We start from the raw sequence: 15,614 nt of genomic DNA, 5'->3' as shown, positions 1-15,614 counted from the left end.
GCCATCTTATTTATTCAGTTCGAGATAGAGTGCCTAATTTTTGAGCTGCACCCTCCAGCAACTCACCTATTGAACCTAAACCTAATCATGGGACAATTTACAATAACCAATTAACCTACTAACTGGAAGGTGCTTGGACTGTGGGTGGAAACTAGAGCACCGAGAGGAAACCAGCGTGCAGATGGGAAGGAACGTACCAACTTGCTTACAGTGGACTACGGAAATGAACTCTGAACGCAGATGCCCCGAGCACATTCACGCTAACCTCTACACTTATCCCCCTCGACAGCAGATGATGGGAGAGCACTACATGGACAACCCTCGATGCTGAAGCTACCATTGCAGTTTACAGCAGAAGTGTGAAGTATTAGACGTACCTGAAGCAATCTCGCCGGAGATTCAGTGCGAAGCGTCCTGCCTGATACTCCTGGCCATCCATGACAGATGCCTCCATCTCGCTGTCTTCCACAAGTACAGCCATCTCACTGTCCCTCTTTCCCAACATGCTCCGGTCATTTATGTTCGCCGAACCTGATTGAGAAAGAAAGGCACCAAGGTTACAATGGTGACGGGGACATGGGGAAGGACGATATATACAGAGAAGAGGAGACCAGTTAACCATCTCCCTACCCCTTTGGTAAGTCTGTACAACTGCACCATGATAGCCCAACATTTATACTTAAAGCCCTGACTGATGAAGGTCAGCATGCCATAAATCTTCGACCCCACCCTGTCTACTTGTGACGTCGCTTTCAGGGAACCATGTACTTCTAACTCCACAGTTCCTCATTTCTAAACACTCCCCAGAGCTCTGCTGTGCACTGTGAAAGTCCGACTGTGATTTAACTTCCAAAACGCAGAATTAAGCTCCATTTGCGTATTTCTTGTCCCACTTACCCAAATTAACAAGATTTGATGACCTTCCTCGCTGTACTTTCTACTGCCATTTGCTAACTGACTAGCCATGCCCTGGACTGCTGTTGGTAACGATGACAGGTAACGATCAGCACTCACCTATAATCACTTGGCGATCGTCGACAATTAGCATCTTACTGTGGATGTAGATAAGTTCTGTCACCAGTTTGCTGTCCAGCTCAGCCTGAGTCCTCAGCCCGCAGAATGTGATGTAGCTGACCCAGTTATTCCCCACTGCAAAAGAAGGCATAGTGTGAGTGCCTCATTATTGAGTATTTAAAACTATCCTTCCTGAATGACAACAGCAACTATTCCCCATCAAACATTTATGAATCCTTCAAGAGGACCACTACCTTGTTGTGGTTTGGAGGCTTGTGTGCCTCAATGACCCGGAGAGCGATGTTGGCTGGACTCAGGGCTTTATGCTTTAGCTCTTGGTAGGGTCACCCATGTCAAACAGGTCAAAGGGTAGAGGCCAGACCAAGAATGGTTCACCAGTTCTCCAGTTCAGGGCTAACAACCCTGACTGGCCAAAAAAAAACTGTTACAAAAACAACAATGAAAAATCCTTCTACATCTGACTGCGATGATATTCCTGAGTCTCCACCTGGGATTTGTGTAACTGACAGTAATGAAGACCGAGAGGAAACTACTGGCATGATGAAGGAAGTCCCGAACACTGCCAAGATCAAGGCTAACATTGGTTTGGTTTGACAGACAGAGATAGGCCTTCATTGCTGCCCTAAATACCAGCGAGTTGTGGTGAAAGGGAGGGGTAGCACCTCTGGTGGGGGAACATGCCACGTCCTTTTCAGGTGGTTTGTCCACCTTTGGCTTCAAACCCTTGGTGAGATAGGGAGTCGGCTATCCCAGCATGAGAAGACAGACTCCAGAGGATTGAGCGGACGAGACCAACGGAAGGTCCAATGGTCGAGAAGGCGGTCTCTGCAAGCGTCGTGGAACATGTAGAGCACAAGACACAGAAGACGTCCTGGTCATCCACTGTGCCTAGTCCCATCTCCAGCCATCTCAACTCTTGTCTTGCCACTGGATCCAGATGGGAATTGGGAAGAGAGAGTGAAGCTGACGCTGCGCACCTCTCCCTCATTAAATCCAAATCAAGCGCTAGTCTCAACACCATCCATGGTGTTGAGGTCTTCGTCGGTGACGATGGACAAAGAGCCAAACGCCAGCAGTGTAACAGACAGTAACTACATGTACCTTGATAATAAATTTAATTTGAACTTTGGTCCTGACCAGACTCATCAGGAATGGACAAGTCCACAGAGGTGGTGGACGCAGCCCAGTCCATCACAGGGAAGGCCCTCCTCACCACTGAGCACACCAAGGAGGAGTACTACCACAAGAAGACAGCGTCCAGCATCAAGGACCCGTGACTGCACAGGTTTCCTCCACACTACTGAGACTTACCAGTTAATTGGTCATTGTAAATTGTCCCGTGATTAGCCTAGGGTTAAATCGGGGGTGGCTGGGTGGCGAGGCTCGAAGGGCTGGGAGGTCCTCTTCCATGCTGTATCTCAATCAATAAATAAATTAACCGGATAATTTTATTGGATATAAGGAAATATACCTACTGTATTTTTTCAGACGCTCAACTATTGAATACTCTCCTCTGCACATGGACCTGGATGAAGAGAGATTTAAAGGAGAAATGTTATTTATTTGTAAAACTCGAAACTCTCCCATGATCCACTCTCCTCTCCTACCAGGTTCTTTCCTCTCCAGCCTTTTACCTTTGCCATTCACCTGGCCTCACCCATCACCTTTTAGCTATCTCCCTTCCCCCTACCCCCCACCATTCTATTCTGGCATCTACCCCCTTCCTTCCCAGTTCCGATGAAGGGCCTCAGCCCGAAACTGTTTATTCATTTCCATAGGTGCTGCCTGACCTGCAGAGTGAGTGAGTGAGTGAGTGTGTGTGTGTGTGTGTGTGTGTGTGTGTGTGTGTGTGTGTGTGTGTGTGTGTGTGTGTGTGTGTGTGTGTGTGTGTGTGTGTGTGTGTGTGTGTGTGTGTGTGTGTGTGTGTGTGTGTGTGTGTGTGTGTGTGTGTGTGTGTGTGTGTGTGTGTGTAAAAAAATTAAATGGGCTAAAAGACATGATTTTAGTGTGAGAGGGGAATAAATCATGGAATACGTGGAAATATGTTGAAGCAATGTATCTCTGGTGGGAGCTAACAAGGGTTCCTCAGAGGAAAAACCCCTAGCTCACTCAACCCCTCTTCATAGGACACACTCTCCAATCCAAGCAGCATCCTGGTAAATCTTTTCTGCACTGTTGGATTGGGTGCAGAGCTGCTATTTTCTTGTACTTGAACTTTCCTATGCTTATTTGTATTTTTAGAAAACCACCCATGTACAGTACTGTGCAAAAGTCTCCGGCACGTATAGACAGCTAGGGAGCAGTAATTTTATGTATTGCACTGTACTGCTGCTACAAAAAAATCATGACATATGTGAGTGATGATAAACCTTATTCTGATATGGATCTCTATTGTGGACCGTGAGTGGGAAGGGGGCAGGGAGAGGGGAATCATGGCTGGGAAAAGGGGAAGGGAATGGAAAGCCCTCCTGTAATAGTCAATAAACCAATTGTTTGGAATCAAATGACCTTGCCTGGTGTCTCAGGGCTGGGTGTGTCTCTACCTGCCACCAACCCCCCTGGCCCTCGTACTCCTTCTCTGTCAACTGTCCCACACCACTCCATGGTGCTTCCCCTCACCATTCCCAAAATACTTTTCTCCACAAGATTTACAAACTTGCTCTCCATTCCAAATGGAGTAGGGAGCAGAAGTCTTTGGCACTCTTGTTACATAAGGGTGCCTAAGACTTTTGCACAGTAATTGTTCAGTGAATTTTCCAGTAATTATGATACTGTTGCTTCTGTATTTTTCGAGAAATTTCTTAGTTTTCATTAGGAGGTGTCACATTGCTTGAACCTGGCTATTTTATAGACTAATTTTTACCACTGGAACTTGTGTTATTTCCATTCTGGTATGAGATGAATATGACTACATTTTTTATACGTCCTTTCTTTCTTCTCTCAATGCTTCCTCTTCCTTGCACTTTCTAAAACAATCATAAATGACAAGTTTTATACCTCATCTTGGCTTCTGAAGAGCCTTTGGATGGCTACAGTGCCCTCTCTAAAGATTCCACATCCTTCATATGAACAGGCAAGCAGCCTGAGGGATTGAACAGCCCATCACTGTTAAGCCACGTGTGTTGAATTTGAAGCTTCACTGCCCTACAGAATCAGAGTCTGGTTTATCAACACTGACTTAGATGATCAGAGTGAGCAGTCCCAAGTTCCTGGGTGTCAATATCTCTGAGGTTCTACCCTGGGCCCAACATATCGACAGCAGCTACACATAAGTCACAGCAGTAGCTATATTTCGTTAGGAGTTTGAGGAGATTTGATTTGTCACCTAAAACACTCACAAATTTCTACAAATGTACCAAGGAGAGCATTCTAACTAGCTATATCACCATCCGGCTACTGCACAGGGTCAAAATAAACTGCATAAAGTTGTAAACTCAGGCAGCTCCATGGGCACTAGCCTCCACGGCATATAGGACATCAAGGAGTGATGCCTCAACAAGGAGGCATCCATCATTAAGGACCCCCATCACCCAGGTCATGCCCTCTTCTCATTGCTACCGTCAGGGAGGAGGTACAGAAGCCTGAAGGCACACACTTAATGATTCAGGAACAGCTTCTTCCCCTCTGCCATCAGATTTCTGAATGGACACTGGACCCATGAACAGCACCTCACTTTTTTTTGCACTACTTATTTAAGTTAACTATTTTATATATATACTTACTGTAATTAATTCATTTTTTCTCTATTATTTTTTACTGCTGCCTCAAAGACAACAAATTTCATGACATATGCCCGTGATACTAAACCTGATGGAATTTTTTTATGAAGCTCAGGAGCAGTTCACCTTGAACCAGTGGTTGCTGCTGCTTTCCCATTGAATTATACAAAACTCATCACAGCCTCAGTGGGGTAAATACAAGGAGGTCATTTACCCCATGCTCAGCTGTCAATGCCAACCATATGGCTTGACATAAATTTCTAAAATACGGTAGTGTAGGGGTCAGCGCAACGCTTTACAGCGCCAGCCATCTGAAGATGGGGGTTCAATTCCCACTGCTGTATGTACGGAATTTGTATCGCGTGGGTTTCCTCTGGGTTCTCCCGTTTGCTCCCAGGTGCACTGGTTAGGGTTACTGAGCTGTGGGCAATCTACGTTTGCGCTGGAAGCATTTCGGGTTTTGGATGCAAACGACGCATTTCACTTAGCGCTTCTAAGTACATGTGACAAATAAAGCTAATCTTTTATCTTTGGTTTGGACAGAGTGTCCCGTGCCACCAATCCAAGAGGAATAACCGTACCGGAATGTGAAGTGCAGTATGGTCTGGATGGAATTCCCACTGCCACTAGAGAGGTCTCCTTCAAAGCCAGGCAACAGCGGGATGACGATGTAGACACGGTAGTTCTTCTTTGCCCTGGAGAAGTGGAGAGAGGCTGGTTACCATCTCAGGCTTTCAGCATGGAGACAGCATCTTCAAATCACGGAGTCCACTGTGACCATCCAACACCTGTTAACATGAATCCTATGGTAATCCCCGCATCCCCAGCTGCTCTGCCCAGATCCCACCCCTTGTCCACGCACACAAGGGGAACTAGTTACAGTGGCCGATTAACCCACTGTGGGTGGTGGTGGGGAGATACTTCTCTACCGAACGAGGTGTAAGGCCTGCAGGTCACTCATGGGCAAGGTGTAGCACCTGCTTAGCCTCCATCCCGTCCTCCCCACCAATCGGGGTCATGTGGAGCCATGGGAGCAGGTCCTGGTTATGTGACCAGGTCCTGGTTATGTGACCACTGACACCAGGCAGACAATCTCTGAAGAGTATTGATAATGGCTGGGGTTACCCATTTTGTAAAGACACTGCCCAGAAGAAGACAATGGCAAACCACTTTTGTAGAAAAATATACCAAGAACAATCATGGTCATGGAAAAACCACGATCGTTCATGTCATACGACACGGCACAGAATGTACAAACATCCCCATCAGCTCTGCCCAGATCCCACCCCCTCACCCACACACTGGAGACGCAGGGTACAATTTATAGTGGCCGACTAACCCACTGACCCTACACATTGTTGGGATGCAGGGAGTAACCAGGGAGCACCCAGGGGAAATCCACATGGCCACAGGGACAGTGTGTAAAGCATACACACACACACACACACACACACACACACACACACACACACACACACACACACACACACACACACACACACACACACACACACACACACACACACACAGCTGGGTCTCTGGGTCTGTGAGACAGCTCCTCTACATATTTTGTCACTGTGCCACCCAAGATTAAGATATCAATTACTCATCTTTAGTAATTGCCATAGAAGATGAAATGTCACCTGACCACTTCCGTCCACGGATGCTGCCTGACCTGCCTAGTTCCACCAGCAGCTTTTCACTGCTCTTCTGGTTGGACCTCGATCGGCCCTGTAGAGTTGGACAGGCCATTGGACAGATTCCTTCCAATTGATTAGGATGGACCTCGATTATCCACAGTGTGGTATGTCTCCCTATTGGTTCCTTAAGGTTGTCATAGCTAGGGGTGGTAGTGGGGACAAGCTCCCACCACCTATTAAATGATCCCAATGACATGCATCTGAAATAGCCTCTGACAACCAAGTCCAGCTCCTGGCCCTCATGTGTGGTTTAGCTACTCCGCCTGGCAGAACAGTTTTTAGTGACAGGAGAAGGGGCAGAGGCGGGTTACTGGCACCAGTTGCTTCGGGCAGATGAGGCTCATCAGCCGTGGTTAGCAGCTCTGATCTCACGCCCTCGCTGCGTTACAGCTATACCCACTCACGGGGAGGGCTTTGGGAGTAAACCCCAAAGAAAACTCCGGAGCTGGAGTCCCTAAAGGAGTTCAACTCTGAATGGCAACTCCTGCGACGCTGCTGGTGCCAAACTGTATCGGTCTCTGCCGTTCCTTTGGGTTCATCAGCTGCATGGGGAATGGGAGCCTGCTACATGGGCAACAGTTTGCTCTCCATATTGTACTGACCTGGCTTGAGAATCTAGACAGCCAGGACGCAACGTCCGTGGTCGGCCCAGACCGATGGACAGCTCCCTATTGAAATGTAAACATTTCTACATGGGTTCAGCAGCATAGAACATGGGGGACATTTTCCCTGGCTTAGGGGCCTGGAACTTACAGCCACAGTCTCAACATAGGGCGCAGGGCTGAAGGAGGCAACGCACAAGATGCTGGAGGAACGCAGCAGGCCAGGCAGCATCTGCAGAGAGGAATAAACAGTCGATGTTTCGAGCCAAAACCCTTCATCAGGTTTCATCACCATTCATTCTTGTTGAAGAGTCTCGGCTCAAAACATCAACTGTTTATTCCCCTCCACCGATGCTGCCTGGCCTGCCGAGTTCCTCCAGCATTTTGTGGGGTTGCTCTGGATTTCGAGCAGCTGCAGAATCTCTTGTGTTTGGAACTGAAGTGGGAGCCTCTTCACTCAGAGGGCAGGTGGGTCTTTGTAATTCTCATCCCCAGACAACTGTGAAAACTCAGTCGCAAAAGAGACAAAAAGTATTAGAAGAACAAGTGACATGCAAGAGGGCAAAGAAATGGCATTTGAGGTAAAAATGATCAGAACTTGTTGTGTGGTGGAACAGGTCCCTGTTCCTGGTACTTACAAAAATTATTGTCTATTTTAAAAATTGGAGCATTGTGACAAGAATTAGTTAGCAATGAATGACAGGGAACTGTCTGTGTTCCAATGTCCACCGTCAGTTAATTCAGGAATGATTCAACGGTCCAGTTGGATACTCACAGACTGGAAAAATCCAAGGAGTTACCTGTGTGCTTTGAGGATTCTCTCGACGATCATGTCTCCAATCTGATTGTACACACCGCGCTCATCTGCGCAGGTGATGAAGAACTGATTCTGTGAGGCAGGGACAACAGGAAGGAAGAGAGAGAGAGAGAGAGAGAGAGAGAGAGAGAGAGAGAGAGAGAGAGAGAGAGAGAGAGAGGAAGGAAGAGAGAGAGAGAGAGAGAGAGAGAGAGGAAGGAAGAGAGAGAGAGAGAGACAGAGACAGACACAGAGAGAGAGAGAGAGAGAGAGAGGAAGGAAGAGAGAGAGAGAGAGGAAGGAAGAGAGAGAGAGAGAGAGAGAGAGAGAGAGAGAGAGAGAGAGAGAGAGGAGGGGGAGTGAGAGAGAGGAGGGGGAGAGAGAAGGAGGAAGAGGGGGAGAAGGGGGAGTGAGAGAAGGAGGAAGAGTGAGAGAAGGAGGGGAAGGGGAAAGGGAGGGGAGAGTTGAGAAGGAGAAAGAGAGGGAAAGGTTAAGCACAGATCATGTAAACTGGTTGATAAACGTCTAGCTGATCCAATTGCAAACAATTTGTGGGATCGGTATTTCTCAAATACATTGGTAAATTGGCTTATCATTGACATATACGTGGAATTCAAAGCATTGCTACCCTCAGTATTAGAACCAGGTTTATTCTGAAATCTCTCCTGGTGAGCTCTGGAGCAGTTCACATTGAAATCAGTGAACAGTGTTATAGTGAATAGTGAATCAGTGTGATATTGACAACTGTGTGGCTTGACAGAAATTTCACAAATTTGCCTGTGAACCTTTTGCATTCCATCCATACAAATAATTTCATCACATCTGTACGTTGTAACCATACACAGAATAAAGCTAACAGTTACAAAGAAAGTTCAGTGCAGGCAGACAACAAGGTGCAAGGGCCACACGGGGCAGAATGAGGTTTATCAAACAAGGCGACTGTTGGATGGTCTGGTAACAGTGGGACAGAAGCTGTCCTTGAGCCTGGTGATAGGTGCTTTCAGGCTTTTGTATCTTCTACCCAGTGGGAGCGGGGAGAAGAGGAAGAGCCCAGGCAGATTCCATGGAGGGGAGGATGATTTGTGCAGCACAGCAGGCCTTCTAATGTCAGAAGCAGAATGCCGATGATGTTGTCCGCTGAGTGGACCACTTGCTGTAACCTGGACGGAGAGGGAGGAGATGGCGGGAAACCAAACGGTGATAGAGGTGGTTACAACATTGTCAACGATGGCTGAGTGAAAATTCATTGAGATATGCCTTGGGATGTTAAATTTCCTTATGTGGTGTAGGGACAGCAGTCTCTGCTGGGCTTTCCCAGCGATGGGTGTAACGTGCTTGTCCCACTTTAATATAGGGATAATTCGAATGACTCAACACAGACGCAGCCCAACCATTTATTTCAAAGTGGGGGAGGGGAAGGTAGGGGTTGTCAGCAAAAATCAATCCTCATCTCCATTGTCTTGATAGCATTAAGCTCCAAGCGCACAATGCTGAAAGATGCTCTACCTCTCTTTGACAGCAGGTCACATTATAATTGGAGATGAAACCAACTACAGACATGTCATCCGTGAACTTGAGGATTTTAATGGATTTATCTGTGGCGGTATAGTCATTTGTATAAAGTGAGAACAGGAGGGGTGAAAGAACACAGCCCTGGGGAGAGCCTCTGCTTATAGACATTGGATCGGACAAGTAGGAACCCAGCCTTACATAGGTTTCCTTCCTGTTAGGAAGTTTGTAATCCACTGTAGGGTACACCTAGCTGGGTTAGCTTCTCAACTTTACTGCTCATAATGCTGCGAGCGTTTGGGGCAGCAATGAAGGTCCTCCATCTCTGGCAGTGTTCAAGGCTTCCTTCGTCGTGTCAGTAGCTTCCTCTCAGTTTTCACTACTGTCAGTCACACAAATCCGGGGTGGAGACTCAGGAATACCGTCACACTCAGATGTAGAAGGATTCTTCACTGCTGTTTTCGTAAAAATTTTGTTTGACCAGTCAGGGTTGTTAGTCCTGAGCTGAACCCCTGAACCTGGAGGACCGGTGGACCACTCCTAGCCTGGCCTCTAACCTTTGACCTGTTTGTCATGGCTGACACTACCAAGATACAAAGCATAAAGCCCTGATTCCAGCCAACATCGCTCTCCGGGTCATTGAGGCACACAAGCCTCCAAACCCTACGACAAGGTTGTGGTTCTCTTGGAGGAGATGGGTTATCTTGCTGGAGAGCAACTCAGTGTTGAAGGCAGAGCTAAAATCCACAAACAAGATCCTCTCGTCGGTGTTTGGGGGAGTCCAAATGTTGAAGAAGGTAATGAAGGCACAAGTTAACTGCGTCCTCAACTGAGCGATTTTCTCTATAAGCAAACTGTAGTTGGTAAAGACCAGGACCAGTATTGGATTTAAGGTAGGCCAACATCAGGTGTTCAAAAGTTTTCATAACTGCTGAAGTCAGAATGACTAGCTGATAATCATTTAAGTCAAATGATCTTGTCTTTATCGGAACGATTGTAGCAACTTTAAAACAGTCTGGAAACCTGCATAATTGCAGGGAGGTGTTAAATATCTCTGTGAAGACAGATGCTAGCTGATCTGCACCGTGCCTTGCCTGAGAATACTAGGTGAGACACCATCAGGGCCTGCAGCTTTCCTACCATTCTGTTTTCCAAATAGGTTGTGAATGTCTTCTTGCTTCACAAATAGTAGAGGGTGAATGAGGGGGAGACTGAAGAAGGTGAATGGGGCTGGAGTGAAGGGGGGATGGTGACAGTGGAGTGGTTGTGAAAGGGAGGGGCTGTAGGAGCTCAGCATGGTAGTGTAGGGGTGAGCACAACACTTCACAATACAGGCGACCCAGGTGTACTTCTCAATGCTGCCGGTTGGAAGTTTATATGTTCTCCCCGTGGGTTTTCCTTCGGGTGCTCCGGTTTCCAAAGATGTACCAGTTAGTAGGTTAATTGGTCATTGTAAGTTGTTCTGTGATTAGGCTAGGGTTGAATTGGATGATTGCTGGGCAGGATGGCTGGAAGGGCCTAATCCACAGTGTCTCAATCAAACAATAAATAAATTGATAGGTAAATAGATAAATAAATAAACACTGTGAACCAAGGAAAGATGTAAACAGCATCCTGGTAAATCTCTCCACCATTATTCCTACCTCAATAACAACGTTTCTAAAATAGATTTCCTAGAAAATAGTTTTTTTTTGGGTAATTTGGAGTAATTTTTACATCTGGCACTGTATTGCTACCACAAACCAAATTTCACAACAAACACCAGAGATAATAAACTGGATTCAACTACATTTCATTCGGAGTTTGAGGGACTTGGTTTGTCACCAAAGACTCTGACAAAGTTCTACAGGTGTACCATGGAGAGCATTCTGACAGGCTGCATCACCGTCTGGTATGGGGGGGGTGGGGGGGGGGCTACTGCAGAGGATCACAGTAAGCTGCAGAGAGTTGCAAACTCAGTCAGCTCCATCATGGGCACTAACCTCCGTAGCATCCAGGACATCTTCAAGGAGCGATGCCTTAAAAAGGCAGCGTCCATCATTAAGGACCCCCATTACCCAGGGCATGCCCTCTTCCCATTGATACTATCAGGAAGGAGGTACGGAAGCCTGAAGGCAAACACTCAGTGATTCAGAAACAGCTGCTTCATGGCTGCCATCAGATTGGGTTTTTTGAGCCAACTGCGCGATTTGTTCTTTGTGCATTCGGGGTTTGATGTTTATTTTCTTTGAACAGATTCCATGGTGTTTCTTTGTTTCGTGGCTGTCTGTGGGAACACGAATCTCAGGGTTGTATCCTGCATACGTACTTGGATGGTAAACATACTTAGAATCTTTGAAAGAATTCCTCCACTTCCTTCTCATGCTTTGTAAGTATTGGAATGGTGTAGGTTTGCCTGACAGAAATCTCTGCTCTAAAACTCTAATACATCCACTGAGAACTTGAATACAGATAGATATTGCGGCCTTTACCTCCAAGTATATGAAGTGCTGACTATCGCGAATGACTTGCAAGTAGGCATTGTAGATGGAATTCTCACTTGAACCGCCGGACCAACATTCCAGTGATCGCAGAACCTGGAAAAAAAACAAATTAAGATTTTTTAACTTCTTTATTTTTATTTCCCTGCTTTTTATTTTTTTCCAATTAAGATTTTTTTCTTTTGTATCTGCAGTTTGTTGCCTTTCAAGAACACTACAAACTCATGTTCTCAATATTTATTGTGTATTTATTTATTATTACTATTATTTTTTTTGTATTTGCATCTCGCTGTCTTTTGCGCACTGGTGGTCTGTCTGTCCTGCTGCTGCTGGTCCTTCTCTCATTCTGTAGTGTTTCTTGGATTTACTGTGAATGCCCACAGGAAATTGAATCTCAGCGTTGGACATGGTGACATATATGTACTTTGATCATAAATTTACTTTGAACTTTGAAATATATTATTTAATGGTTGATCAGTCACTGACAAACACTTTCACCTGTGGAAAACAAACTCCGTATCGTGGAACTCAGTATCAAATTCTCCAATTTTAGGTAACTTGCTCTTTCGTTCTGTATCAGGACTAACCACTTTTACCTACCCCAAATCTCTCTCTCTCTCTTTCCTTTTGAACTGCTTTGTCGAGCACCTCCGCACCATCCGCCAAAATCGGGACTTCATGGTGGCCAAACCTATTAATTCAGATTCCTGTTCTGAAGTGTCAGTCCCTGGTCTACTCTTGTGCCAAGATGATGCCACCCTCCGTGTAGCAGCTACACCTTATATTCCATCTGGGTACCTACCAACCCAATAGCATGAATATAGATTTCTCCTTTTGATGAACAAATGCTCCACCCTATCTATTACTTCCCCCAGGTCCCCTCCTCCTTCCCTTTCTCCTATGGTTCACTCTCCTCTCCTATCAGATTCCTTCTTCTTTAGCCCTTGACCTTTCCTACTCACCTGGCTTCACCTATCACCTTTCAGCTATCCTCCTTCCCCTCCCCCACCTTTTTATTCTGGTGTCTTCCACCTCCCCTTTCAGTCCTGATGAAGGGTCTCGGCTCAAAACATTAACTGTTTATTCATTTCCACAGATGCTGCCTGATCTGCTGAGTTCCTCCAGCACTTTGTGTGTGTTGCTCTAGCTTTCCAGCATTTGTAGGATCTCTCGCGCTTGAATACTTCAGCCTGCTAACAGCATGACCATCATGATAATGATCAGAGCTTAACTAACCTGTAAATGCCTTCATTACCTCAGCCCATTTCACACATTCCCTTGAGTGACCAGTCTGATGAGGGATCTCGGCCCGAAACATCGACCATCTATTCCCCTCCACAGATGCTGCCTGACCTGCTGAGTTCCTCCAGCACTTTGTGTCAACGGAAAATTACAACACAGTACTGGCCCTTCAGCCCACTATGTTGACTTTTAACCAAATCTAAGATTAATCTAACCCTTCCCTCCTGCATAACTCCCCATTTTTCTACCATTTATATAATATATAAGAGTTTCTTAAATGTCCCTAATTTAGTCTCCTCTACTACCACCCCTAGGAGGCTGTTCCACACAATCATCACTCCCAGTGTTAAAAAAAAAACTATCTCTGACAAAACCCTATGCTTTCCTCCAATAACTAAAACTTATTCACCATTTCTGTCCTGGGAAAATGTTGGTCTCTCCTCTCAACGTATGCCTCTTAATATCTTGAACACATCAGCCAAGTCACCTCTCATCTCCCTCTGCTCCAGAGAGAGAAGCCCTAGCTCACTCAGCCTATCGTAAGTGTGTCTCCAGCACCCGCAGTCTCCTTGTATCAGATATTCTCTTTGTCCATCTTCACGCTCCTCTCCCACACTTTGCTTCTCTGTCATTTTCTCTTCTCTTTTGCTCTCTCTGTCCACCTCCATCTCTCATTCACTGGCCATAGTTTTCCAGCCCCACCCGTGCCACACTCCCCTACCTGCCTGTCATCCTACTCCCCTCCTCAGTCCACCAATAACCTCAGATTCTTTTCTGGCCACTCTACCTCTCCACTCTCTGTGGGTCACCTTGCCTCTCCTCTCTCATGTGGGGTCACCTTGCCTCTCCACTCTCATGTGGGGTCACCTTGCCTCTCCACTCTCTGTGGGTCACCTTGCCTCTCCTCTCTCATGTGGGGTCACCTTGCCTCTCCACTCTCTGTGGGTCACCTTGCCTCTCCACTCTCATGTGGGGTCACCTTGCCTCTCCACTCTCTGTGGGTCACCTTGCCTCTCCTCTCTCATGTGGGGTCACCTTGCCTCTCCTCTCTCATGTGGGGTCACCTTGCCTCTCCACTCTCTGTGGGTCACCTTGCCTCTCCTCTCTCATGTGGGGTCACCTTGCCTCTCCACTCTCTGTGGGTCACCTTGCCTCTCCTCTCTCATGTGGGGTCACCTTGCCTCTCCTCTCTCATGTGGGGTCACCTTGCCTCTCCACTCTCTGTGGGTCACCTTGCCTCTCCTCTCTCATGTGGGGTCACCTTGCCTCTCCACTCTCTGTGGGTCACCTTGCCTCTCCTCTCTCATGTGGGGTCACCTTGCCTCTCCTCTCTCATGTGGGGTCACCTTGCCTCTCCACTCTCTGTGGGTCACCTTGCCTCTCCTCTCTCATGTGGGGTCACCTTGCCTCTCCACTCTCTGTGGGTCACCTTGCCTCTCCTCTCTCATGTGGGGTCACCTTGCCTCTCCACTCTCTGTGGGTCACCTTGCCTCTCCTCTCTCATGTGGGGTTTTGACAACCTTCCACTCTACATCAGTAAGACCAAAGAACTGATTGTGCACTTCAGAAACTATTTACTATATATATATGTGTGTGTGTGTGTGTGTGTGTGTGTGTGTGTGTGTGTGTGTGTGTGTGTGTGTGTGTGTGTGTGTGTGTGTGTGTGTGTGTGTATGGGAGTGTGTAAGATAATGTGTGTGCGTGTGCATATGTGTGTGAGTGAGTGTGTGTGTGTGTGTGAGCGTGTGCGTGTGTGTATGTGTGTGTGTACGTGTGCGTGTGTGTATGTGTGTGTGTACGTGTGTGTGTGTGTGTGTGCACATGTGCGTGTGTGTGTACATCCACTTACCTGGACGTTAGCCGGAACAGAGCCTGGAACCACAAATGGGAGCTCGTCAGCAGTGACATGAGACTTGGGCAACAGGTATGGGAAGCAAGAAGGTTTGTACTTGGTCTTCACGGTCTATAGTAAAATAAATTGGGTTACACCAGATGTAGAAGAGTACAGCACAGTACAATAACAGGTCCTAAGCCCATGATGGCAGTGCCGAACAATACCAAATTAAATTAAATCTACGGCCTGCATATGATCCAATCCCCTGCATTCACCGCACGTTTAGGCGTATTATCCAAGGCTTCTTAAACACCTCTATCGTATCTTCCACCACAAAATCTGGCAGCAGGCTCCAGGCTCCCGCCACTCTGTATAGAAAAGAAAACTGTCCTGTACACCTCCTCAAGAGGACCCCAACTTTGTTGTAGGGTTTGGAGGCTTGCGTGCCTCGATGACCCGGAGAACTCTGTTGGCTGGAGTCAGGGCTTTATGCTTTGGCTCTAGGTAGGGTCACCCATGCCAAACAGGTCAAAGGGTGGAGGACAAACTAAGAGTGGTCCACCGGTCCTCCAGGTTCGGGGTTTCAGCTCAGGGCTAACAGCCCTGACTGGTAAAACAAAATTTGTTCCGGAAACAGCAACGGAGAATTCTTCTACATCTGAGTGTAACGGTATTCCTGAGTCTCCACCCGGGACTT

At 46.9% G+C, this 15,614-nt stretch overlaps 1 protein-coding gene across 2 annotated transcripts in view; it reads right to left on the bottom strand.

Moving 5' to 3' along the window:
- Window positions 1-15,614, bottom strand: part of LOC140729227 (phospholipase D1-like) — a 162,305-nt gene that overhangs the window by 12,131 nt on the left and 134,560 nt on the right. For both annotated transcript variants that reach the window (XM_073048753.1, XM_073048754.1), the window contains 7 exons: window positions 14,933-15,046; window positions 11,833-11,937; window positions 7,857-7,945; window positions 5,336-5,449; window positions 2,511-2,560; window positions 1,015-1,149; window positions 378-531 (listed from right to left, as the gene is read on the bottom strand). In XM_073048753.1, coding sequence (XP_072904854.1) covers window positions 378-531; window positions 1,015-1,149; window positions 2,511-2,560; window positions 5,336-5,449; window positions 7,857-7,945; window positions 11,833-11,937; window positions 14,933-15,046 — 761 coding nt within the window. The remainder of the gene's footprint in view (window positions 1-377; window positions 532-1,014; window positions 1,150-2,510; window positions 2,561-5,335; window positions 5,450-7,856; window positions 7,946-11,832; window positions 11,938-14,932; window positions 15,047-15,614) is intronic.

The sequence above is a fragment of the Hemitrygon akajei genome, chromosome 6 (assembly GCF_048418815.1).
Source record: "Hemitrygon akajei chromosome 6, sHemAka1.3, whole genome shotgun sequence".
NCBI lineage: Eukaryota > Metazoa > Chordata > Chondrichthyes > Myliobatiformes > Dasyatidae > Hemitrygon > Hemitrygon akajei.
Note: the sequence above shows the minus strand (reverse complement) of the source record. Positions and strands in the feature narration are given on the sequence as shown.